At 41.8% G+C, this 25427-nt stretch overlaps 1 protein-coding gene across 11 annotated transcripts in view; it reads right to left on the reverse strand.

Moving 5' to 3' along the window:
* The window catches only part of LOC129190882 (membrane-associated guanylate kinase, WW and PDZ domain-containing protein 2), a 47496-nt gene that overhangs the window by 10321 nt on the left and 11748 nt on the right, over positions 1 to 25427 (reverse strand). For 5 of the 11 annotated variants that reach the window (XM_054793810.1, XM_054793636.1, XM_054794419.1 and 2 more), the window contains exons 2-13: positions 23798 to 24087; positions 21893 to 22063; positions 19126 to 19242; positions 12462 to 12581; positions 8412 to 8585; positions 7386 to 7533; positions 5845 to 5909; positions 4761 to 4922; positions 3173 to 3683; positions 1893 to 2448; positions 1626 to 1689; positions 1136 to 1549 (exon numbers count right to left, since the gene is read on the reverse strand). In XM_054793810.1, coding sequence (XP_054649785.1) covers positions 1136 to 1549; positions 1626 to 1689; positions 1893 to 2448; positions 3173 to 3683; positions 4761 to 4922; positions 5845 to 5909; positions 7386 to 7533; positions 8412 to 8585; positions 12462 to 12581; positions 19126 to 19242; positions 21893 to 22063; positions 23798 to 24077 — 2782 coding nt within the window. In that variant the 5' untranslated portion in view covers positions 24078 to 24087. Of the gene's footprint in view, positions 1 to 1135; positions 1550 to 1625; positions 1690 to 1892; positions 2449 to 3172; positions 3684 to 4760; positions 4923 to 5844; positions 5910 to 7385; positions 7534 to 8411; positions 12582 to 15699; positions 18099 to 19125; positions 19243 to 21892; positions 22064 to 23797; positions 24088 to 25427 lie in introns of those variants that run through there. The other 6 variants (XM_054793728.1, XM_054793988.1, XM_054793897.1 and 3 more) reach the window with 6 other exon arrangements.

Raw genomic sequence — 25427 nt, forward strand, 5'->3', positions numbered from 1 at the left:
TTTGGACTCCTTCACAGTTCTCAAAGCAGACTGCAGTCTCTCCAGCATGGCTCTCTTAATAGCATGGGTAAAAAAAAAGGGAAAAAAGAACTCCTTGCGTCCAAGTCAGATTGCTCTCCAAGGTGCTGATGTTCACGTGCAATGGTTAACAGGAGCTAAAAGACAGGCTGTCCCACTGTGTGTTTTCCCCCTCTGTACGAGAGTAGCATTTCAGCCAGCGATGGAGAGAGCGGGAGGTGGGTGGGAGGCGGAGGGAGGCAGAGTTTTAATCTTTCGAAAAACCAGACCGGACATTTTTACTGCAGAGTAAAGGGGTGGCGAGGGAGAGATAGAGGAAGAGAGCGAGTGCCGGTGAGCGAGAATGATGGAAAAGCAGAGGAGATAAAAAGAGATGGGAAGGGGCCGGGGGTGGTGGTGTGATGATACAGGAAAGAGGGTGATGTCGAGTGACAGACAGGACTTTTTTCTGTAACGTGACAGGTGAGAAATGAAGGGGAGTGAAAACACAATGAAGATGGAAGTTGGGGAGACAGGTGCACCTGCAACATCAATCTGGCCATGAAAAGATTTTATAAATGTGTGTTTGCTTGGGCCATAAAGCAAATTGAACTGCATCAAAGTGGAACAGAGGGCAGCCAATACGAGACAAAGGATGCAGAGACATGCCCATTCATCACAGGGACGAGCTTTACACTAAACTACTCAAGGCAGGATGTGTCCATTTCCAGACGGGACATAAACTGTCCTGTCAGCTGGGCGCGCCCGTTAACATTGGTGTTGGACAACCATAAGAAGGTCGTTTTATATGAGACAGTTAATAGACACGTGGACGCATAAATCTGAAAACGTCATGCCTTACAAGTTAGAGTCCAAATATTGATTAGTGATTACCAAAATGGACCATGCGCACTTTGACACAACCTCATGCAGGATAATGTATACCTGAAAAAACACATTTAAATATAGACATGTTAGGAATGGGCCATACATAGATGAGAGATAGGACACTTAGCACTCTCACTGTGGGACTTTAAATGGTCTTGACTCGTCATTTTTACAAAACAAGTTTTACAAACCAAACCATACTAATTAATAAAAATATGTGACAGAATAGGATTTGGTAGTGGTCTCTAACCTTTCGTGTTCTCCAGATCTTGAGAGGCGATGACGAATCCAAAACCCTCCCCTGGCTTTCTCCTCAACTCCACATCAAACCCTCTCAGTGGTCGGACTCTCTCATCTTCTCGCATTTCCAGACCTGAATCGTGTTCTGTGACTCTACCGGCATCATCCTCCAAACCTGTTTTGATCCAGTCTTTGGGCTCCATGGTCAGAGTGACCGGAATTGACTCCAAGAAACTGGTGCTCTGGATCAGCGAGGAACACGTCTGGGCCGAGGATGGAGGAGTACTGAATGAAGTACGGGGCATAGGTAAGGCATCACTGTGGATGACGTGGCTGTCCAAGCCACCAGGTGGAGGAGGAGGGTGGAGCAGAGGAGGGCAAAGTCTCCGAATGGAGCCTGGGGAAATAGTTGAATGATAGATGCCTGATAATAACAATGAAAAAGATGTGAGAAATACTGTAAATATTTAAAACCCCTGACTTTAAAGTCAAGTTTTTACCTCCCCTGTATACCAATAGGATGACTTCTCCCTGTTTGGTATGCTCCTGAAGAACTGTTTGTACCTGTGAAAACAATACATTGTATTAAATAAGGGACAATTTGTTTTCACACCTTTTCAATGATACCAGTGCCTCCATTATGACATTTAACAGAGGAGATACGGATTGTTTTTTGCCGTAGAACGTAGTAATGTTTGACTATTTCTTCTGAGGTATTCACGGTAAAAAGTGATTTGTCACGCTGCTTGCAGTGTTGAAAGAGTTACCTGAGCAAGACTAAGGCTCTGAACATCAGCTCCATTGATTTTGACAATAGCATCCCCTGGCTGTAAAGTATTGCACTGCTTCCTGTCCCAGATTCTCCTCACAATGGTCATCCAGCCTCCTGGACCACCAGCCATCATGCTGAAGCCCAGGCCCCTGTCTCTTTCACTCTGGGCCAAAGCCACCGGCACCAACTCCCCTCCGCTGAATCCTCCAAGTCCACTACCCACACTCATTGCACCAGGAGAGGACATCTTGCTGGGACTTGCAGTAGGGCTGGTGTTGCTATGGAAACCATTAAAGCTGCGGTGGCGGGGGCTGTCAGGTGTTGGTGGAGGTCTGAGGTGGGAGGACTGCGGCCTGAAGAGGTGGGCGTGAGCACTGCGGGGACCACCTGGGGATGATGAGGGCCTCTTGGGTGACTGAGGCATGGGCAGGCGGGACACAGGCAGGGTGCAGGTAGATAAGTCACTCTCGGATGACTTGGATGTACCGTAACGTAAATGATGGGGCGGTGTTGACAGGGAGTTATTGTTGTGATTACGGATCACCGATGCCCTGATGAGGAAGACAGAAAAAGTAAGAGGTCAAACATTTCTACTTGGAGTTATTCTTCCGAATGATTTCAGTTACCTCCTAATCCTATAATTAAAGTGTTTCTCTGCCACTTTGTTAGTGAAACGTGTGTTCAAGTATAAATGACATCACACCGTTAACTGGGTGGAGAATGCAAAGTCATTTTGCCTCCACAGACCACTGCTCAATTTTTAAGACATAATGTGCATAATTACTGAAAACATTTTTGATTATTTGTATGAGAGACATTGTTCATTTAGGTATTAATTAATTTAGGTGTTTCATAAATATAACTTTGATAAACAATTTGATATTTGATAAATAAGTTAAGGCCAAAAGTATTTAGTTTTTTTTTAAATACACCTTTAATACATTGCTATATAGATTGTTTAGTTTTATTGTTTTAATACATTGTTTACTTAAAAATATCATGATAAAGCTTTTATTCTCTTACTGTATGTAATACTTTTTTCATTATTGTCATTTCTCTGCTGATGTGTTCACATGGTTTTCATTTCAAAGTGAGTCATGTGTCATTTTTTGTCATAAATTTACCACGTTACCCGAGATGTTTTTTCCCCCCATAAAGGACATGAGCTCATTAAACACATAAAATGATGACACTCATATTGATGCACCGTATATGCTGTTATGTTCTAAAAGGAAAGAATGTCACTAGATTCACTTGTTGGCTTTTTTTTCTTACCTGTGTGAACCAATTGCAGAGACCACTTCACTGTCACTCTGGCTTGCCAGTGTTGGGTCAAACGACTGCAGTCGGGCCAAGCTTCTCAGGGAACGAGGTGGGCGTGTAAGGGGCGGAGAGGCAGCATTACTCAAACTGGAGCGTCTGAATGAGGACTGTCTGCTAGCTAATGAAGTGGCATTTCCATTAGCGTCAAGGATCATGCCAGGCTCCATGTAATCACCATGGAATCCGTTAAAGTGATGGGTCTGGGGAGTTGGTGTTGGGTGGCGAGGTATTTGGTGAAGAGACTGAGGCTGGAAGGTGGTAGGTAACAAGATGGGGTCCTCATTGTCCAGTATGTTCTGTGGGGGCTGCTTGAGACACCCGTCATGGTTGTATAACATGGGGTATCCTCTTCTGACTGCTATATGTACACTGTGGCCCACTGGTATTGACTTGAGCATCTCCACTACCTCCTTGTGGGACACTCCCAACACACAAATGTCATTGATATACACCAGGATGTCCGCTGTTGAAAGTACACAGGCACATTATTAGTACTATATTGACTTTGGCATTCAGACTCTAAAATAATGCTTTTAATGTGTGCAACTTCCTGGCTGCTAATATAGATGAGCCTTCATTTATTATAAGGGATAGTTTCAAGGATAGTTTCCAATAAATTCACACTCCCACGGGCAAAACTTTGATAAATCTAAAACATCTCATTTGCTGTCTGTATGCAAGGTCGGAAGCTGCAATGTTTTTAGATCATTACATTAATGTAGGATATTTTTTTTTACTCTGAATGAAACTTCCCCAAATAACTGTTCTGTCTGCCATTAATTTGACAGACATTTAGACTGTCTGAGCCTTGGCAGAGCTCTGCACTCTTTCTGAATTAAAGTGCTCTTGTTGAATGTGTTCCATGCTGAAGTGTTCTCAAGAGCGTTGCTACCAAATAGACTGACGCCGTTTGTATTTTGCGTGGGTGTGGACTAATCCTAATGACTAATCCCCGAAAACCAACCTATTAACAGATATGCCCAGTCCCTGCAAACTGAATGCGCAGTGGTGGTAGCAGCCTGTACAGACATTTTTGTTCAAGTGTTTACGTCCGTGAGCTGCACGTGTACCGCTGCATATGCATGTAATATGATAGCCAGATTAGAGTGTGCTAGCCCGGGGGGATTAATCACTGATTATGATATACACTTGATGGAGGAAATCAGGAATTTTCAGTATAATCCCAAAGAGTTTAGACTGAGAAGGAGAGTGATAAAAAAAAAAATAAAACGCTCTTATGGCATGTACTGTATGTTCGTCTTATTTATTGTATACTATAAATGTCTCTGTCATAATCTTTACTTTATACTTTAAAGATTTCTGTAAAGTAACACTCCTGAGATAGCTAACATTTCCCCATAAAGCCAATAGATGATTAGCACTGTTAGACAAGAATATTAATTTAACAATATGTTTATTATTGTTGATGAATTTTGAAGAATTGCACCACATCTCGCCTGTGATGCAGTTCTTCAGTATGATGCAGTGCAGTAATCCACACCATAGTACCAAATGAAATGGCTGTTTTGTGTATTGTCACCTGTCTTGAGTGCTGAGGGTCCACTTGAAGTCACGCTGTAGACCTGCAGGAACTCTCTTGGCTTGCTGCCTCCAACGATATTGAAGCCAAAACCTCTGGGGCCCTTGATCAAATGTGTGCGCACAAGAAAACCCCGAAGATCCTCTGGGTGCTCTGTGAACCCTGAAAAAAATATTCAACAACAGAAAAAGGGACATGAGATAGTGTGGCTGTTTCCCTCCGAGGGAAGTCATAAAAGTGTCCGGAGTGGTAGGATCGAAAGGATTACTGCCAGGCTAGCATTGGAGCAAAAGGGCAGTAAAACTGTTTCAGCCGTGTGTGTTTGTACAACTTAATGGTGGTTGACAGGTTTTAGGAGTGAGAGAGGAGAGAAAGTCAAAGCATGGCAGATGGTCCTTCCCAAAAATACCACTATATTAAGTTAACACACAAACTGAACCACCAAACTGAAAGCTAAATAAATAAAATAAAAGTGCTTCATATGTAATTAGACATACAGTACAATCAGTCATGCCGTCTCATGTGTTTAAACATTCCTGTTTTTTGCTTTTATAGTCTTATAATCACTGAATAAACCTTTAAGTACATACTTAGTACTGCACAGCATTGTTTTCAAATGAAGGGAACTTTAGCACCGCCTGCTGGCTGCAAAAAGGTAATGGAACCTGTAGAGGCTGATCAACCGAAGCATTTAACAGATGGGTATTAGCGGTGCCAGTCACTCACAACAAACCAGAGCATGTACTTGTTCTTTTTGCAGCGAGTCATGTGATCAGCTCATGAAGTAAAATTGCCAGTCACATGACATACACGCGTCGACCCCGCCAGCCTCGGCTCACAAGCCTGGCATTGTGCCAGCGGCGCCGAGCTTTAGGCCTTAATCACTTACTCGTCTCGGTCCAGCCAAAAGCTCATTCCATCTCATTTGACTTCAACCAGCTGGCTGTGGCTGTTATTTCCGTACTTGACAAATATGTAGCATCATTTGGGGCTGTTCAGCAGCTACACGTGCCACCAATGTCCCCGTAATAACATGCAGAAGGAAGACGAGCAAATAAAAAATGAAAGAAACAAAGAGGCTCACATTCGTTTTTGTAGATTGACTCCCTGCTTGGAGCCCGAGGACTCTGCCAGCTGGTCCTCTTGTGGCTTTTGGAGACAAAAGGGAAATCAAAAGAAAAGAGGTATCAATGTATTGGGTGGACAAAGGGGGTGATATGGCTGTAAGACTACAAGAATATTGAAAGAGCACAATTCTGCATGCGAAGGGTTTGAAAGTGACGGCACAAAGCAAAGGAGTACGTTACCGTATGAAAGCTCATTACAGTGAAACGTAGAGTGTCGAATGCAACGACAAAACATTTTGGCAGAGGTCAAACTGTCATTAAGTGAGACCTTGCAGAAGAATTCAGCTCAGCAAGCACCTGAAAGGTTAACTCCAAAAGTGTTCTGCTTCGTCTATGTCCTTTTAAGTGAAGAGTACCAGCAGGGCAAAAATGTAAAAGATGATGAGGGCCATAGAACCGAAAACAAAACCGACTGCACCGTATAAAGTAGCACATACTGATTGTACTTCTGTATGGCTACAACAACGATATGTCTTCGAAAGAAGAATTTAATTTACACTGCTAAGTCACACACATCTCCCAGGCAAGGTGCTACTGAATCCCTTCTTGGCTCCAAATTTCACTTTTTTTCACCTAAAAAATATAAGATCACAACCTCCTGCCAGTATGTGTTCTCAATAGTAGTTTCAGAGAACAGACTGTACAAAAAAAACGGTCTATATTCTTCACAATTACAAGTTAAGGTGAATGAGAATTGTTGTTTGGCTCAAAAAGGTGGAGCGGCGTTAAGGGCTGTCACTCACTCACAGGCACATGCCTGTAGTGCGCATGCACGCCATGGAAAAAATGATGAGATCCATCCTTGTTTCTTCAGTTTATTGATCCATTTTAATGCCTGGTACAACTAAAGGTACATTTGTTTGGACAAATATAATGATGACAACAAATATAGCTCATAAGAGTTGAATTTAAGAGCTGATATCGAGCAACTTCCATGGTTTTCTTGATAATGACAAAAATCACTTAAGTTCTTGAATAGTTATCTAGCATTTTACTGCCAAAAACTGTAACTCTTACAAACTGTTTTTGTTGTCATTGTTATATTTGTCCAAACAAAGGTAGCTTTAGTTGTATCAGGCATTAAAATGAACAAGAAACTGAAGAAACAAGGGTGTTTTTTTCCATGACTGTATATACAAGCAGTCTCAGAGAAGTTGTCGACAAATAGCAGTCACGGCTGAGCAGGAAGAGGGCAGGATATAGTGTGTTTGACCGCTAGCGCCCCCATTACAGTACCTAACCATGACAGACAGCACCTTTATGGGTGTGCACAGAATTTGTAGTTGAAGGTCTACTGTACAGCAAGTCAGGTATAGCCTACACTTAAGACTGTTTCTAAGCATTGCATGTGCAGTTAATGAAGGTTTATGATGATGACAGTTTGATAATTGACTCATATGTGAAGATTTTTTTTTTAAGTTAAAGCAAATTCATTGCTTTTTTACGAATTTGCTGCATTTTTCCGTTTCTTGCTGATAAGTTAAATCCAAGCACTCACTCCTTGTAGTGACACTCTCCTGGATCGCTGAACGCCTGCTCCCAGTGATCCGGCGGCACCTCTCTCCCTCTGGCTCCACCCATATTGCAGATGATCCCATTTTCGAGGACGCTCGATGCCCGCCGCCGACTGGGTGAGCGATGTCCCCCTGTAAGCAAGATGTGTTGAAAATGAGAAAAAAAAAGGTGACGTGTCATTAAACAGATGCAGCCCATGCTGAAAAGGACAGTAATAACCTGATGCTGGCATTTCTGCAGTGGGTTAAAAGATCTGAGGTCAGCATTTCTGTTGATTTGTCCTCCCTCTCAGGAGACAGGGTGTGTGACTGTGCATGTGTGGCACACACTGAAGAATAGCAAGCTTTTTTTTTGGCCTAATTATCCTTGTAGACGTCCTTTAGTCGTGAGCTCCAAGGTGGATCTGAGGGATGTCGGATGTCGGATGAAGGTCAACACCAACCCACCCACCATCTTACACAGTATTACTCAAGAAGATGACTCAGCAGAAGCCGGAGGGGATGACTTTTTAGAACTCCATCACACATGAAGACAGCTTTTAGGACATTTAGGTCTGCAACCAAATGAGCACACAGTCACCTTCCCTTGTCATTGTGCAAGTCCCTGTCTTCATGGATATCATGGATATAGTGACTTATAGGGCTCAACCTGTAATCTATGAAACGCGCAGTAAAAAAAGAGCCATTAATATATTCTGTGCTTGTAAAGACGTTAGACAATCAACTTCCTACTTCCAGGTAACCATTTATTTTATTTCCCCCTCACCGTATTTTATGTAAGTGGACTTATCTGGTTACTTCCATGCGTGCTTGCCCTGCAGGCACCCTGACCTTGCTTTGGAGGTAGGCAGGCGATCAATGAAGTCACAACCCCACTGAGAGTTCAGAGCATACTAATGATTGATTCATTTCATTTAGAACAGACACTGAAGCTACAGATGTGATGTACTTCTTAACTCTTGGCTTCTGAGCAGGGCTAAACTTCAACATGACATGATGGTAATACTTGCCTGAGAGGCCCAGCTCGTCCTCGCCATTCTCCACTTCCACCGCAGCCTTCTCCAGGTTGTTGAGCGACTTGCTGCGCGTGCGGAAGTTCCTGAGCAGGTTGCGGTGTTCCTGGTATGTAATGGGGGGGCTCTCCGGGCTGATGTGAATGGGTCGAGGCGTGCCGTAGTAATTCCCTGAGTCAGAGAAAGGCAAGATGTGATCTGCGTGCATTGAAAACAAATAATCAATGCTCATATGTTTTCCAATTCCAGTAAACAAACTGAATATTCAGATATTCACTCGCAAAGCATGTAGTGTGAATGTAAATATGAATCTGCTTCAGCTCAAGAAAGAAAAACTCCTTGTAATGCACAAGGCTACATAAGGCGGACACATCTTACATTGCTGAAGCAATGTATCTGTCAATGTCACATGTGAGGCAGGTAAGGAGGACACAGTAAATTGCTCCCATTAAACTCTCATAAATTATGGATGCTAATGCATGCAGCCGTTTTAATCAGACACAGCATTCTGACACACACTAGAGGTGGGACCTGTGTATTGGGAGCTGAATGTCTCCCTTACGTGTAATGTATAGGATCGTCTCTGTCGTAACAGAAAAAAAACATGAATAATGTAGCATTTATTCGCTTTCTGTGAGCAGAGATAAACTCTCTGACTATATCTACTTCTTTGGGTAATACAAATGTAAAGGTGACTCTATGGGTGTTATTTCATGTCCTGAGGGCTCTAATAATGTTAAAAAACGCATTTAGAAGATCGTAAACAGGTTTTCTATGCCAAAACTACAAAAATATTCCATTTATTAATAGTGAATCCTACTTCGTGGAAATTCACTTCTTGCAGTCCAGTTTGGAACCAATTAACCGTGATAAACGAGAGACGACTGAACGTACATTTCTATGTGCATTTGTATCACAAACCAACTGAATGATATTTCTGTAACCTGCCAGTATGTAACCGATGCTACAAAAAAGCAGCACAGTTTGTCAAGCAAGAGAATTCACTAGATTTTAGTCACAAAAAAAGGCATGCATGCTTTCATTTGCATTTTAACCATACGTGTTTTGGGAAATTAGTAATTTTTATAGTATCCTCCTAAGACCCGAACTCTTGCAAGGCATGCATTTTTATTTTCTCTTTGATATTTAGGCTAATTGGGACCTGATGAGTGTAAAAACAAAGAATTATCTTTTTACATGATGTAGTTTCTGAGAAAAATGATGTCCGCATATGAGGACATTCGTTTTAAATTTGAGTGAACACAATAACATCACAATTGAGTAATGATGTGCAAAACTTTATTTGTTGCCTGAACACAGCATCATTTTTTCCGAGTGTAAAAACAAAATTCAAAGCAACAACTTGTGCCCCTTTACGCAAGTCATATGAAGTGCTGCTAACAGTTGCAGGAGGACAGATATAAAATAAGTAAACCTTCAAAAATATTTTTCATTGCTACTGTTGAACTGTTTATTTCAAAACGTGAAACTTGCACACCAAAAGTGCTCCAACATTTTTTCCCCTTGGGTAAATGTTCATGCCTGTGTATGAAAGGCAGCGTAACAGTTGCGATCTGCCTGTAAGCAGAGGAACACCTTGCACATAACACACTGCACTCGAGTTTTCCCTGAGCATCCTTTTGCTCTGCATCGTGATGCGTTCTTTGAGTGTACCACTTCTGGCAGATGTGCATTAGCCTTCCTGCGGAATGAGATGTGGGGCACTGCCTGCAATGGACGCTGTTTCCCTTGGACTGAAACTTCTGTGTCATCTTCCTGCTCTGAAAAGTCAGAGTTGTCATTGTCTCTCTGAGCCAAGAAGGTCATGGCCACTTCCATGCGGAATTGAAGGAACTGCATGATGTTCTTCTTTGGTGTGCCATTCAGAGTGAGGTCTTTGCGGTACAGTAACCAGCTGTTGGCTAAAGCCAGATCGGTAAAGTGCATCAGCATCCTCAGTGTCCATTTTTTTGTCCGGACACTCATTCGATAGTAGCTCATCATTCTATCCACAAGGTCAACTCCACCTATCTTGGAGTTGTATTCACGGATAACACATGGTGGAGAGATGGTCACATACCGTTTCAGTTTCTTGTCCCATCTCTGGCACATGTCTTCTGGCTCTTGAGCATGTACAGTAGACATCAACACTGGTTTATTGTCAAACCACTTGGTACCCTTTGTTGGACTGTTCTTCATGGCTGAGTCCTGGTGTTGTATCTTCAGAGACATTGCCTGAGACATCAGCCTCTTTCTGCGGTGTCTGAGAGTGACGCCTGGGGGTGCGTGATGTGGCAATGTCACGATCTGACCGATATCCCTCGTATTCCTCGCGCAAACGTTTGCGTCCCCTGATAGGCTGACAGGGCTGTGGTCCTCACACCCACTACTGTCTTCCTCACTGCTGGTGGGAGGAGGTTGATATTCAGCATCTCCCACAGGATCACTGATGACTGATAAATCCTCCACCTCGGAGTTGTCTCCACCAATTAACCCCAGCATTTCCATTACTTGTTGCAGAGAATAATGCTCTTGGAAAAAAAATTTTTTGTTTCAAACCAAAAACAAATCTACATAGATTTTATTTATAAAACACGCCATATTTGTTTGTACTGTATAAAATGATGTTTTCTAACAAAATCATCCCAAAATACAAATTCTAAACCAACTCCCTCTGTCCACATTTGTGGACATGTTCAACAAAATCAACAAAACTAAGTCCCTCTGTCCACATATGTGTACATCAACTTTAGCAGCATGGTAAATCGTCAAATTTTCTTACTTTTGCAAAATTCAACTTCCACAACACACATTGAACACTTCTAAACATATCTGAGCAAGAATCAGCCATGAAATTTGTTTGAATTTTTTACCTGGTCGACTTTTTGATTGGGAGGAGCCATCTGAATGTTTGGGTGGGTTGTCAGCCATCTTGAATTTTACATGTACTTTGTTACACTCTTCTTACACCACTAGGTGGCAGTTTAACGTCCTCAGAAGTGGATGCCAGGCCCTTGTTGTCCAAAATTTAACACTGTAGTGTTGACAACCAAAAATGTGATGTCCACACATGTGGACGCCAGGTCGTAGGAGGGTATTATAGGACCTGAAAATAATACTCCTTTATACCATAATTGAAAATTTAACATAACATTTATATAATCATAATAATAATAATGCCATTTTATAAATGTATACTATTTTATTTAATTATTTCTATTTAAAAATGATATAAAAATGGAAAAAAAGTAAAGAAAATGCTACATTCTGACAAGGCAATGTCATGTTGCTGTAAAATGAGTGGTTGCACAGAAAATGATTCAACCCCCACTGCAAATTACAAGCTTTTCCTATTCATTCATTCATTTTTTATACCACTTGTCCTCTCTAGGGTCACGGGTACGGTAAAGCTGGACCTTGACTTTGCACGACAGGCGGGGTACACCCTGGACTGGTCGCTGACTGGTCACCAGCCAAGGGCCAGAGCACAAATAGACAAACAACCATATACACTCACATTCACACCTATGGACAATTTAGAGTTTCCAATTAACCTATCATACATATTTTTGGAATGTGTGAGGAAGTCGGAGTACCTGGAGAAAACCCATGCATGCATGTGGAGAACATGCAAACTCCACACAGAGATGTTCCAGCAGACGTTCCAACAGAGATAAGAACCTGTCTATAATTAATAATAATAATAATAATAATAATTATTATTATTATTGCTTATTTAACAAAGGAAATGAAAGAACCCCAACTCCAACCCAATCCCAGCTTTACAACACTTAGAAATGTACACAAATCAATTGAGAAGACGTAGCACAATACTAAAAAAGTACTAATAATGACAATATCAGCAATAATTACATCAGTTTTAAAAAGCATTAAACAATGTTTGTTTTGTTGCAACTTAGAAAGAATCACAATGAGTGTTGAATCATCTGTGTGCAACTGTACATAAGATTACCGTACCTATTCCATTGTTGTGAAAACATGCTGTGTCCAACAAGGATTAATTAAAGAGAGGTTGCCGGCGTGTACCTTTAAACTTGCCACTCTCAAGCAGTGCTCCTGACTCCTCCAGGGAGAAAAACTCCTCGATGGAGACAAAGTTATAATCTGTTCCAGAAATTTCTCCAACTCTGGGCGGTCTGGTTGTACCTGGGAAAGGAAAAACACTCGGTGATATAATATAAAATACGAATATAAAATATGGAGTCGTACATCAAAGCAACAAGGCTAGAAATGCTGTAAGCCCTTAAGTGGCTGATATGTCAATTAATCAAGGCTGTTTGCTTTTATCTGAGGGTCGTAAATCATCATTAGTTTCCCAGAGTCACTGAGCTCAGTGTTTAAACAAAATAGCAATTCAGCAAGCTATAAATAGCCAAGATGACGATATTCATTACCCACACTCACAGTTGGAAAATGGAGTGTATACGTTATAAACCCACTCATAAATTAAACAGAGAAACTGACTTGCTTTTGTTCCTACAGTTAGTCCAGTCTGCATACTCACTGATCTTTGATCAGATCAGTAATCATAAGGGACCTAACTTATTGCAGTACCGAGTCAAAAGCACAGGAGCACGATGATGCAAGCATTTTACGCAGGCTGTTTTATTATGGCCTGATCAATACGAATGACAGTAAATGAAATATTAATGAGGCATACTATGAAAGTCTTTCTATTGCCATTGCAAAGATGGAGCACTCGGATGATCAATGATCTGTCATCATAATTGATTCACATTGACCTTGGCCTGCAAAAGAGCAAGGAAACAACGGCACCACATCATTACAGGACCACTGAGACCAAAAAATCCAGTTTATGAATACGCAAGTTTGCCAAGTTTCTTGACAATATAATAAATAACAAATCCGCTAAAAACCTTTTTATTTACAACCTGACCTGCAATGCACCTCATCTGACCTCAAGAGAAGTCATTTGTCTCCACCCTGAGGCTGTCCTGTTCTCCTGGGGGGGGCACATGTGATGTTAGAACTGGGCTGGCAGAGCCCAGTCACACCCAGGTACAGTACTGTGTAGCCTATAAAAATGATTAATGTACCCGAGTCCCCGGAGCATGGATGGCAATGACACACGCAGGAAATGAACTTACCTGTAGCAACACATACACACAAATTGCTTGGTGAACACAAAGACACTCAGACATTAGTATCATCATCAATCTGACCTTCTCTTAAAGCACTAAGTGTGCTATTTTTATATGGTAGCAAGAACTGTTGCACATAAAGTCCCTATTCTGTCCATGGAAGCTATTTTTAAGGATTTTTATGGAACATAATCATACGGAAGGAAATTCTGGTCATTTCCAACCATGTTTTTAAACACTATGAGAACATTGTATGAAAAATGGCATTTTGTCAAGCTCAGACTTTAATTGTCTAACAGGGGTAAAAATGATCCCTATTGAGCACAGGTGTCAAACTCAAGGCCCGGGGGCCAGATGTGGCCCACCATATCACATTTTAGGTGGCCGGCGAAAGCCTGGGAATAATGTGTGTCAATAATGCACTTCCCCTTTTCTCTTCTAATGTATTTGTTCTTTCATTTTAACAGAAAAATTGTACTGCGTGTGATTCTTCTAAACTGGAACATTATCTGATCCTGCAACAAGATATTCCAAGCATTTTTTGTTATCAAAAAGAAATACTTGTGTAATGTCTGCCTATCACCTTGACATTCTCACTTCACTTCTCATTGCAAAGAAATTTATCCATCAATTTTTGAGCAAAAATATAATAAACACATGCACGGGCAATTGTGTGATAATGTCATGAGGTTGTATTCATATATATTGACAGTTACAAGTGGCCTCTGAGGGCAGCCACAACTGCGATGTGGCCCTCAATGAAAACAAGTTTGACACCCTCGCTATAGAGCGAAAGAGGCACATTTGCATGGCGTGTTCCATTCAGCATGTAACAGACGTCCCACTCAAGGAGAAGTCAGAAATCAGGAAGGAAGGGGGTTATTGCAGGAAGGAAGAGAGACGCAACACAAAGCAATCTCAATCTGGCCCTCTCCTTCGGGCTTATTAACACTCCGCCTGATCCACCTGCTGATAATGTAGCCACAGTAATTATAATGCTTACGTTCTCACTTGTCTTTCAGCTTGTTCCCCACACAGTGCAGCAAGGTTGTTTTCTGCTTGTCAAATACAGTGTATATCATCCATATGTGCTTTCTTCCCTTAAATAACAGAGGAAATCTGAGGTTTCTGTCCTTCTACTTTAAGATCCAACATCAACGGCCATGATGACATCTGACGTGAGTAATTCTGCTCCTCCCCTCCAGGCAAACAGAATGTTGCCAGCTGATACGGCGCTAGGTTGGTAATCATTATCTATGCAGTCTCCTAAGAGATATAGATGACATGTCAGTGCCCAAGGCGGTGTGGCAAGGGTTCGCAGAATGGATTATTGACATCTTCCTTGTCCCTGTAGGTGCCTCGCCCTGAACCCCCGGGACTGGAGTGAGATAGAGATTGAGGAGGTAATTAAACAAACATCCGTATCAACATCCAGACAAAGCTGTCTGTCAAGATCACAGCACACAAACCGCTAATGATGTTGAAAAGGCCACAGACACTCCCTCTCTCTCACAACGACACAGCCAGCATACCAAAATAACTCAATGATGATGATTCTTATCTGCGACTGCAATTAGAGAAGTCTTTACGGGGGAGGGAGATGCCGAGGGCCTTGAAACGATGACTTTGCTTCTGAATCAGCCGAGGGCACACGAACAAACGCTACTGTGAGGGTGATGTGAGGTCTGAGAATTAGATGCACAAGAGAAAGTAATGTGAAGGAAACAACCAATGAGGTTAAAAACAAGCTTTACTTGAAAATAATGCTTTTTGTTGTACCCTGTCACCAAGCAGCCATCAATACGAGACAGCCCATCAGCCCACAGACAGCCCATCCTCAGACGTTTGCTTTTAATTTAATTCCCCTTCTAGATTATTGATCGTGTACCATGCCTTTGCTTCATTCATTTCCATTTTTACACACAGCCGTCTCCACAGAGGCTTTGTAACGATGGCAGCTTTGACATCAGAAAACACTATCTCATGACAAGCTTTCAGGTTATGAGATACGCTTTAAATAGCACAAAGGTACAAAACCACAGTTTCAGAAAAAAACAGATCCTTTGAAGGTGTGTTTCAACAAAGGACATGTTTCTTTTCCCTAAACGTCTACCCATGTTTAGTGAGCATAAAAACATGAAATTTAAAGTGGAGGAACATACATAAGGTCCTGAAGGGGGCCACAATGAGCCAGTGATGAATCCTCCTCAGCACATCAAGCCCAGCAGCGTTCTCAAGTAAAAACAACTTCAAATTCTACTTCCTTACGAGCACTCTGCAACAAGATGTGATCGTTTCCAAGCTGTCCCAGGATCAGGGGAGCATGTGTGCGTGGTATCAGCATGACAACAACAGAATCTTACAGTGTCATCTCAACAGATCAGAGGATTACACACACGGGGGCTGAGCCTGCCTCGTCACTAAAGGACAGCATTCTGAGGTGGAGGGTCAGCATGGGGAGGCCGGCCCAGCTGGGGCTCCTTTATGCAGTCCTTTCTACAAGTAATATGTCGCCACATTGTAAAATAGCTGTGCGTACATGGTGCATGACGAAGAAAGCTTGTTGTGCGGCGGCAGAGATGATGTGTTGTGTGGCTGACTGCTTCACATGACCTACTTCCTGTCGTAGCGCAGAGGATTAGCAGATACTCCACGCTGTCACAGAAAGGTTAAGACTACTGATACACTAGCTGGTCTGTCTTGTCCACCTAAAGAGTAGAAAAAACAGGTGCAGGCTGACAAGCTAAATGGGAAAAAAAACAGATAAAACCCAACTCGGCTGCTATATCCTCTGGCCGTTCCCAGTGATGTCATACATGAGAGGGGATTAAGATAGCAACAGATGTACTACAACTAGCTGCCTTTGGCTGCCATTGTACATGATTTCATTTATGAGCATTGAAATTAAACTGCATGCATGGCCTCTCTCTCAGGGGGCTTATGCAGAAATGGGGAGACAGCCTCTGTGAATAAACCCGGTGTGTTGAAAAAACAGATTGTTGTCTGAAATATGTGGTGTTTTGGCATCAATTGAACACCAATCGTGTTTTGGCATCAATGTTTTTTATGATTAAATTATCCCAGTTTGACTTGCTTTTGTTGACACAAAAAATGTACATATTTACCAGTCAATAATTACCGTATTCATTGCCAGATAGGAGACTGAGCCTACATTTATAGAGGACTATTTCTAATTAAAAATGGAGAAAAACTGGTTGCTCCTGGCTTCAGTCACTCATGAATTTGACAACAGCGTTTTGGAGACTGGTGGAATAACACAGGGCAATGTTTGTATGGGCTTGAGACGTTACTTCCATGTTTCAAATTCTCTTAAAAGGACGGTGTTACGTATATGCAGTGAGTTCCCCAACTGCCTAGAGGGCGCCAACATTGGAACCTACAGCAAGCATTATATCCTGCCCTCTTGTATGTCTCGTCTACATGTATAGGCAATCATAACAACAACATGACTGAAAATGGTCTTAGAAACGGCTTTTGTGTGTGTGTGGACATGCTGTGGAAACAGCCCAGCTGTGAGTGACCTATCCTTACTAGCCCTTATTTGGGCCAAACGTCAATTTACACCAAAATAGACATTGTTTTGGTACAATTTCAGGGTTACCACTAGGATTTTTTGAAGCTGTGGTGGTGGGCTGCATATGACTGCTGCATCTGCAATTTCATTTTTATCATGATAAATAACAATTTATGGCTTATTTATTTCCTAACTTATTCATTGAACTTTGTTCAACAACCAGCAGAACATGAACCAAGAACATTGCAAAACTGGCAAAGCTGCTGAGAGCACTTAAAGTGAGAGTCTAAAATGCCGTGCCTCCCTTTGTTACCTGACCTATTTAGTCCAGTAGTACTATGTGAAAGTACAACATTTTCTACTATTTGACACAAACCTAAATTTAATTTGATGCCTGTTTTAGAGTAATACAAATACCAGTACATGGGAAATTAATCATTTAATAATATATATTTTTAGTTCAAAATAACATCCATCCATCCATTTTCTATACCGCTTCTCCTCATTAGGGTCGCAGGGGCAGGCTGGGGCCTATCCCAGCTTACTTCGGGCGACAGGCGGGGTACACCCTGACATAATCAACAACTGGGATAGGCTCCAGCATGCTCCCACGACCCTCAAGAGGAGAAGCGGTATAGAAAATGGATGGATGGAAATAACAATTTAGATATTTTTGCTATAGAAATCTGTCCTGTATAAAGAGTATAAATTGAGAGTCCAGGGTTATGATAGCAAACGTGTATCCAACGTGCAGCATTATTAAGTCTACTTTGAAGAAAGGAAGAAAGGAGAGCAGAGCTAGTTGTGTTTTACGTGACTGCTAACATTTACAGTAAATTGTACTTATTTACAAAGTGAATGGGCAAGTGTGCCCATTTGCCATTAAATACAATATAGGCGCCATGTTTCAATACAAGACTTATAAAACTACTAAGAGGTGATGCAAGTATTCTTTGGTGAACTACTCAACATCAGCTGGTGAGCTACTGCTAGCATACGGCTACTGTACCTGTTGGAGACCCCTGTGATAGCATCACTATTTTAAAGCTGGGCACACTACGTGCGAGATTGTTAAGTGACACTTTAAAAAAGCAAGTGTCATGTATCTCATGAACGTGATAGCCACTTGTACCTCGCCCGTGGGACAAAAATGAACTAGCTAGCTGCCACCGGGGAGGCAGTGCGAGCCAGGCAAAATGTGTAAACAAAGATGCCAGAAAGTCAAATGAAATTGAAACGTGAGCGATCACACATGCTGGCATAGATAGGCTTAGCCTAACATTTTACAGATGTTTCATTCTTTCGATAATAAAAAACAACATCGGGTCACACATGCGCAAGTGCCAACAGGGCAGATAGGCGATACTGGTGCATGTTTATCAAAATAAAGCGCAGTGAATCATTTTTATGATATTTTAAATTGTTTTCAAACTAATTGTGGTCAATATGTGCGTAAATAATAAGCTATGTATGGATCTATATACGGTAGCATATATATCCATTCTTACAATATACTGTATTACTTAACATTGTTTTCAAGTTTAAAAAAAAAAACAACTCATTTTGAACATGTACATGTAGCGGAAAACCTGAATTTGTCTTTAAAACCGCTATTGGTAACATATGTTAGCCGGTGCTGGTGTTCTTATATTTTTTGGTTGAAAAGAATGTAATCTTGAGCCATACAATCCCTTTAATAAAGCAAAGAAACAAAAGAAAAAAAATATTTTACTCTCTTGTTTTTGTGTAAACACACTCTCAAAGTGGAAAAAATCCAGTATAGGCTACAGTTTCACCAATGTGGTTATGATACCACATTTCCAGTGGAAATGTAGAGGGTAGCAAGTAGAGGCGGTACATTGTAGTTTAGGCACAGGTGGAACAGGAAGGATCGTTATTTTGAGACACTTCAGACTTTTGACAAAGAAACACAAAGACACAATACCAAGCTGAACTAAAGTGAACTGTTGGGTCGAAACAGAGTTTAAATTAAAAGGTGCTGTGCGTTGAGAGAGGCAAAGGCAAAGGATTAGCAGCGTAAATGTGGACTTACAAGGTACAGCTCGGAGGTAAAGGTTCTCTCGGATGACCTGCTGAAGTTGGCTGTCCACTGAGCCGGGCGTGAAGCACTTACTCAGATACAACCTTAGATCCTTGCACAATGTGGCACCTGAGGGAAGGGCAAAGAAAACCAGCATGGAATGGAGAGGAGGCAGGGCAGACAGACACACATAAAGAATAAGCTCGGGAGGCACAACGAGAGTGATGACATCCGTGTTTAAGATAAAATTTGTTTACACCTCATCAAATCTGAAGACAGATGAGATGGAAATTCATTTAAATCTTTTAATGCCGCCGGGCTTGATTTACCACTTTACTACCTGCAATTTTATATTCACGCTCAACAATCTCTCTCTATCAAATCGCATTGCACCTGAGTATCTCATTTCTCCAACTCCCTCATGCATACAAAACAATCTCCTGAAGTTAACTGCACCAGACCTAACAATTGAAGATTTCTCGCGGGGAGGCAGAGCCAATCACCTGGGCTGGCTTTCATCTCTCTGATCTCTTAATATCATCTCAAGTGCTTTACAGGCTCTGTTGACAGGCTGCTTGCTGTTATTGATGGACTGAGCACATCTCCGGCCTGTCAGTCTGACAGACGACCGCTCTGACAACGCTTCCCCTGCAGGCTGCCACCCAGCCGTCTGCTCGCATAGGTGGCAGACTGAATTCACTGGGCTATTAAAAGAAATGTCAGAGTGGTATAAGTTTAGTCGTGGAGAAATTCATCTGCATACTGCGGCTGCATATGGCAGAAATTCAACAGAAACTTCTGCAAACTGACGATTCAGGAGTAAAATGTGCTTTTTTTGTTGTTTATCTAAAGCGTAAAGTGTATTACTCAAAGTAAAACGTTTTATGTTATACCAGGGGTCGGGAACCTTTTTGGCTAAGAGAGCCATGAAAGCCACATATAGTAAAATGTATTTCCATGACAGCCATTTAATATGTTTTAACATTGAATCCAACTAAATGTGTGCATTTAGACCAACAATTTTAGAATATAATAAGTTTCTGAATTTATTGTTTTTAATAACGTTGTTATACTGAAGCTCACCAATAATAAATAAAATACTTCTTACAGTGAATACGACTTCTGGTGCTGTAATGTTTTTGCACTGTACTACCTATCTTTCTTTCTTTTCGCCATATTCACCAGCAAAAGGGTTGTGCTCTGCAGAATTAGCTAGCTGACTATTGGATTAAAGGAGGGAAGTTTACTTCTTGACCTCTCAATGGCCCGGGTAGGCTCCCACATTATCTGGTAATAATCACGTTATCAGGACAGCTGGCATTGGCTCTAAAATGTATAAGAAGGTTTTATATTTTGAACATTATTTTTAAAATTTTGTGTGGATCAAGACGGGAGAGGAGTGGCATGTAGGGTAGCACTACCTGGACACAAGCTGGGGCCTGATCAACCCCGGCTGGGTCGCCCGGAGGAGCGAGCCTGATTGTTGAAAGACCCCTCATGATCCCAGGTTACATCACTGATGATGTGTTCTGGGGCACCACAAGGTGTATCTAAGAACACTGTGATTTCTGCAATGTTTTGCTTTAAAATGTCAGCAAAAAAATGTTTTGAATAAATAAAAGCCATCGTGTTAAGAAATGTCTGTCATCAAAAGATCCACATCTGGCTCCCGAGCCGTAGATTCCCTAACCTACACCTGTGTTACACCACTCTTTATGAGCACCTGTCATAACATATAATGTCCATAAATGTCTTCATTTTGCAGGAATTTCAGTTCAATAATAGGTTTCATTATCTATATACTGCAATTAAAACCATGTGCATATATTATCAGTTTATCATAAAAGGATGACACTAATACTTGCTTAACGCCATAAAAGATGTCTATCTATTATGTATTATAGCCATTACTGCTGTAGTTATTATTATTTGTTGGTAAAGAAGATGGGTTAAATGCTCATCAAGCAATGACCATCACCCCTACCCCTGTGCAGCATATTCAACGCCAAAAAAAACAAAATATAGTGCAAACTAGATAAACATTCTACTTCCCCAGATCTGACTTTTTTAAATTACAGAGCACCCTTTTTATATTCCCCCTAATATAACAGATTTACCCAGGCAAATAGTTATGGGGTTTTTTGCTATTAACTGTGCCGTTTTATTGCTCCTAGCATATTTATCGAGTTTGATGGTGCAGGGAGGAACGCTGAGGATGTTAAGTAAGATGCTAAACCATTATTCTGAATTCCATTACAGAACAATGGATCAGAACCTCAGTCAATTAGTATTAACATGTGGGCTATTTGCATGATGAAGTAAGAAAGTGTCGTTGTGTGTTGATAAAACTCATACTGCGTTGAGTATTTCGAGGCTTGAACAGAGAGAGCTGACATGGAAGGAATAGGAGGTGTTGTGCTGTGACCTGCTGCATTGGCTCATTCATCACTGTCAAGGCAACATGCAGTCATTTTGACGAGGGAGGCTTCAGAAATGATATGGATTCAACAGTGGCAGTGGACCGGGAGCAAAGGTGCCCATTTACACTCCCTTGGCCAAATCAGCTATCAATCAAGCAGGCAAGGCCATGGCAAGCTGTGGTCAGGTGACACCCGGCTGACATATTACTCTACTCCGAACCGACCGAGACATCCGTTACCCGTGTCCTGTGTTTTTAACATCAAGGTCCCCGGCGATTGACGGACAACTATATGACCACACTCTTGTCATGTGTCTTTAAATTCTGACCTCCTGCCCACACACCGACCGCCAAGATCACCTTGACATATCCATACTAATTGACGAGTGCAGATCAACATCAGAATGCTACGGGCAGGAGATTTGGTTTGTGAGAGTCGAGGTGGGGGTGACTGCCGGGGAGCTGTGGTGTTTCTGAGCAACATTATTATGGATGACAGATTAGACACCAGAGTGATTGTTTGGGCGTAGTCTTATGAAGCAAGTGCAATGAAGCAGAAGACAAACAACAGTAAGTAAGTGAAGATTCAGCAGCAGGACAGGGCATAAAAACTCAGGCTGGATTTACACTGCAGGTCTTCATGCCCAATTCTGATTTATTGTCCATATTTGATTTTGAATTGACAATTTGATAGATTGTGTGGAATTGCTGTCTTGGAGTGATTTAGGCAAAATGGAGTGCACTACATGGCAGCAGCCAGCAGAGGCACGATTGATTCAGTTTGCGCTCTAAAGAACAATCCACTACGGGAAATTGAGATACATTCCGTCAGACCTCTGCTATGGTACAAAAGTGTCAATATGACACCATTTTTGGGGACCCTCTCAGTCAGGGGCTCTTGGAATTGTCTGATCTGAACTTTTTCACCTTATATGGCCCCCCTGATGACACCGACATTAAAATAGAAGTTCAAAACATTCAGAGAAACATTCTCGAAGAAGTTGTTAATTTTCTCCATATTTAATCTAGGACCTATCCTGAGTCTATCTACATCTACTCTCAAATAATCCATATCTAATACCCAGTGACGGTGCGGTGAGCTTCATGGCTGGCGGGGCACTGACTCCTTTAGAGTTTTTGAAGAGGATAACCCAAAAAAGAGGAGAAAAATTCACTTTTTCAGATATTTCTTAGACTTCTTATTATTTTTTTTTTTCATTTTCTTTTTATAAACTGAAAAACATTTGTCTTCTTGCCTTGTATTTGTGTATGAAGTACATGCAGCCTTTTCTTCTCCTGGAAAAGTACTGATACTTTGTTGTAAAAGTCTGATCACCTCCTGGTGAGTTAGGGTATATAATTTTCCATCTTTGCAGTCAAATTCATTCATTCAGCAGAGCATCAAAATATATTGAATGAATTAGATTTTCTGCTAGCTAGTTCTAGCAGAAAGAAAAATTAAAAAAAAACAAAAACGCTGACTTTTCTTCTGTGGAAGAACCTCAGTGACAAGCACCTTCGAGTTCACTCACGCCTGGCCTTTTCAGCAGTGCCTCCCGTATGACATTTTTGTGCTGTCTTTTTCACCATGACAGGTGAGGCTCTGCCTCAGTGCCTCACCTGCCTCCCTTGGCCGCACGTCACCGCTAATACCCAGGAGTGTCATATGGGGGGAAAAGCTAAGACAATTCCAAGGGCCCCTGTCAAATAGATGCGGTAACAGCAGCACGGGCGGCGGGGGTCCAGTGTGATTTTTTTTCATGTGGCCAAGAATTCCTGGCAGCACCACTGCTAATACCACTGCGCTTGCATTTACTCAACACCTGAAACAACACGCATGCACCCACCTTGAATGCAGGTAAACAACTACAAAGCGACAGAAACAGAAGTGACAATATCATACCGTTTAGTTTGGCCTAGACGTCGGTATTATTCCACTGGCATCTATTCAACTGTTCGTATATTTAATGGTCTATGCGCCTCCAAGCCTACTTTGATTAACCGGGGGAAAGATGGCATATGTCCGATTCATATCTGATTTTCCACATATGATTGATGATCTGATTATTTCTGGTCAAACTGCCATGATGTATATCCGAACAGGCATGCATGTGAGACAGCAATCAAATCTGGATCAAATGTGGTGTAAATCCAGCCTAAATGCATTACTAGCAAACAGAGAAATTTGATTAACATTAACGCAGTATGCTGTATCGTATGTTTGGCTTGCACAAAAACCTGAGTTGACCGTTTGCTGAGTCATACCTGGTGATACTGTTTTGATGCGGACAGGATGGGGGCAGGAGTTGAGGACACCACGTACATCTCCTAAAGTCATGCCCAGTACAGGTGTTCCACCAATCTCCAGGATGATATCACCCACCGTGAGTCCATCCCCGGGAGCCGCTGTGACAAAAGGAAACTCTCCATAATCTGCTCCTCCACCAATGGCGATGCCAAGCTCCCCTGATGAGCCTGTCAAGGGTACAAAAGTGTCCTGCATCTTGGAACGCCAGTGCTGCTTCTTTACCGCCGCCTTAGACATGGCAAAAGAGCTGCAAAGACACAGGAAACAAAACTTGATGTTGAGCGTAAGGTGTGATCCAATTCAAAAGAAAAAAAGGTTCAAGATGATGCAGGTTGATTAGTAAATCTTTGTTAGCTGATGACATTGAATCTCTAAGGGCAATGCTAGCCATGATTACTTCCTTAAAAAGTACAACGGGGATATAGGAACTTTGTCTTTAACTGTTTTTAACACAAACACCAGTACAGTGACTGGTTGTTTACCACACATGAACACTTTCCCTCATGTGTGCTACAGGCTGATGTTGTGTTTACATATAAACACACAGCAGTTTGTGCACATTCATACAAATCTCTGGTCACATGGGAAAAAGCTGACCATAAAGGTTTTATGGGCACTTTGATGATCGAGATTATCTGTATTTGCATTCGAACAAATGCTGCAAAACATGTTTTTCTTCTTATTTTACAACTGAGGTGTGAGGAGCAAATACTAAACAGTGCCAAGAGTAAATACTGAGGATGTTGCTGACAAGATTTCTTTAAGCCGACAATGATGTGACAGCGGTGTTGTCCGGAGACAGCAGACAATACTCCTGTGTCACCTTGACACACAGGGAAGGGTGACACCGTGTACACGATAAAGCATAGAAAACGCTACGAAAGAGGCAGTGGGGAAATGTGTTGAAAGGATAAAAAGAGCATATGAAGCTAGAGGATGGTGTTGGTCAGTGGACAGGAGGACCACTTGGAAAAATAATTACCCTAGATCAGCTACAATTGATCAAGATTAGCTGCACCTGTGCACACAAAATTAATGCAAAATCGCGTGTGTTTATGAAACACGCTGCGCCTTTTAGAATGACTGTTTTGACAAATAGTGGCGTAGTAGTGTAATTAAGTTGCTTCCCTTATTAACATAATTCCACTTCTGTCTTAGCTAGGAGATTAGCTATTATACATCACTTCACCACATTCCAATCCTCTTAAGCAAATGTGAGACCCTGATGACCCTCGGCTATGAGAAGAATAACCAAGGCCGAAGCTTTTTGCCACGATAAGCCTGAGCAGTGGCACCCCAGGGCCCTCTGGAGCTGAATGCTGAATAAGGCTCCATCGAGGAGTAACAGAAGGACATGATACGGCTTATCTTTTCTACTTGATGGGCAGAAGTGACAGAGATTTCTCTCTCTGCTCCATTTAAGATATTTAGGTTCCCAGTTGGTTGGGGAGACTGAAGACAGGAAGCTGAGACAAATCAAAAGATGAAAATGTGAATGAGCTGTGTGAAATACAGATAGATCGTCTCTCTTATCTCTCTTGTCGCTGTAACACGAGAGGAGCGAAAAAGAAGTGCAGAGGTCAGAGC

This window comes from Dunckerocampus dactyliophorus, chromosome 1 (genome assembly GCF_027744805.1).
Source record: "Dunckerocampus dactyliophorus isolate RoL2022-P2 chromosome 1, RoL_Ddac_1.1, whole genome shotgun sequence".
NCBI lineage: Eukaryota > Metazoa > Chordata > Actinopteri > Syngnathiformes > Syngnathidae > Dunckerocampus > Dunckerocampus dactyliophorus.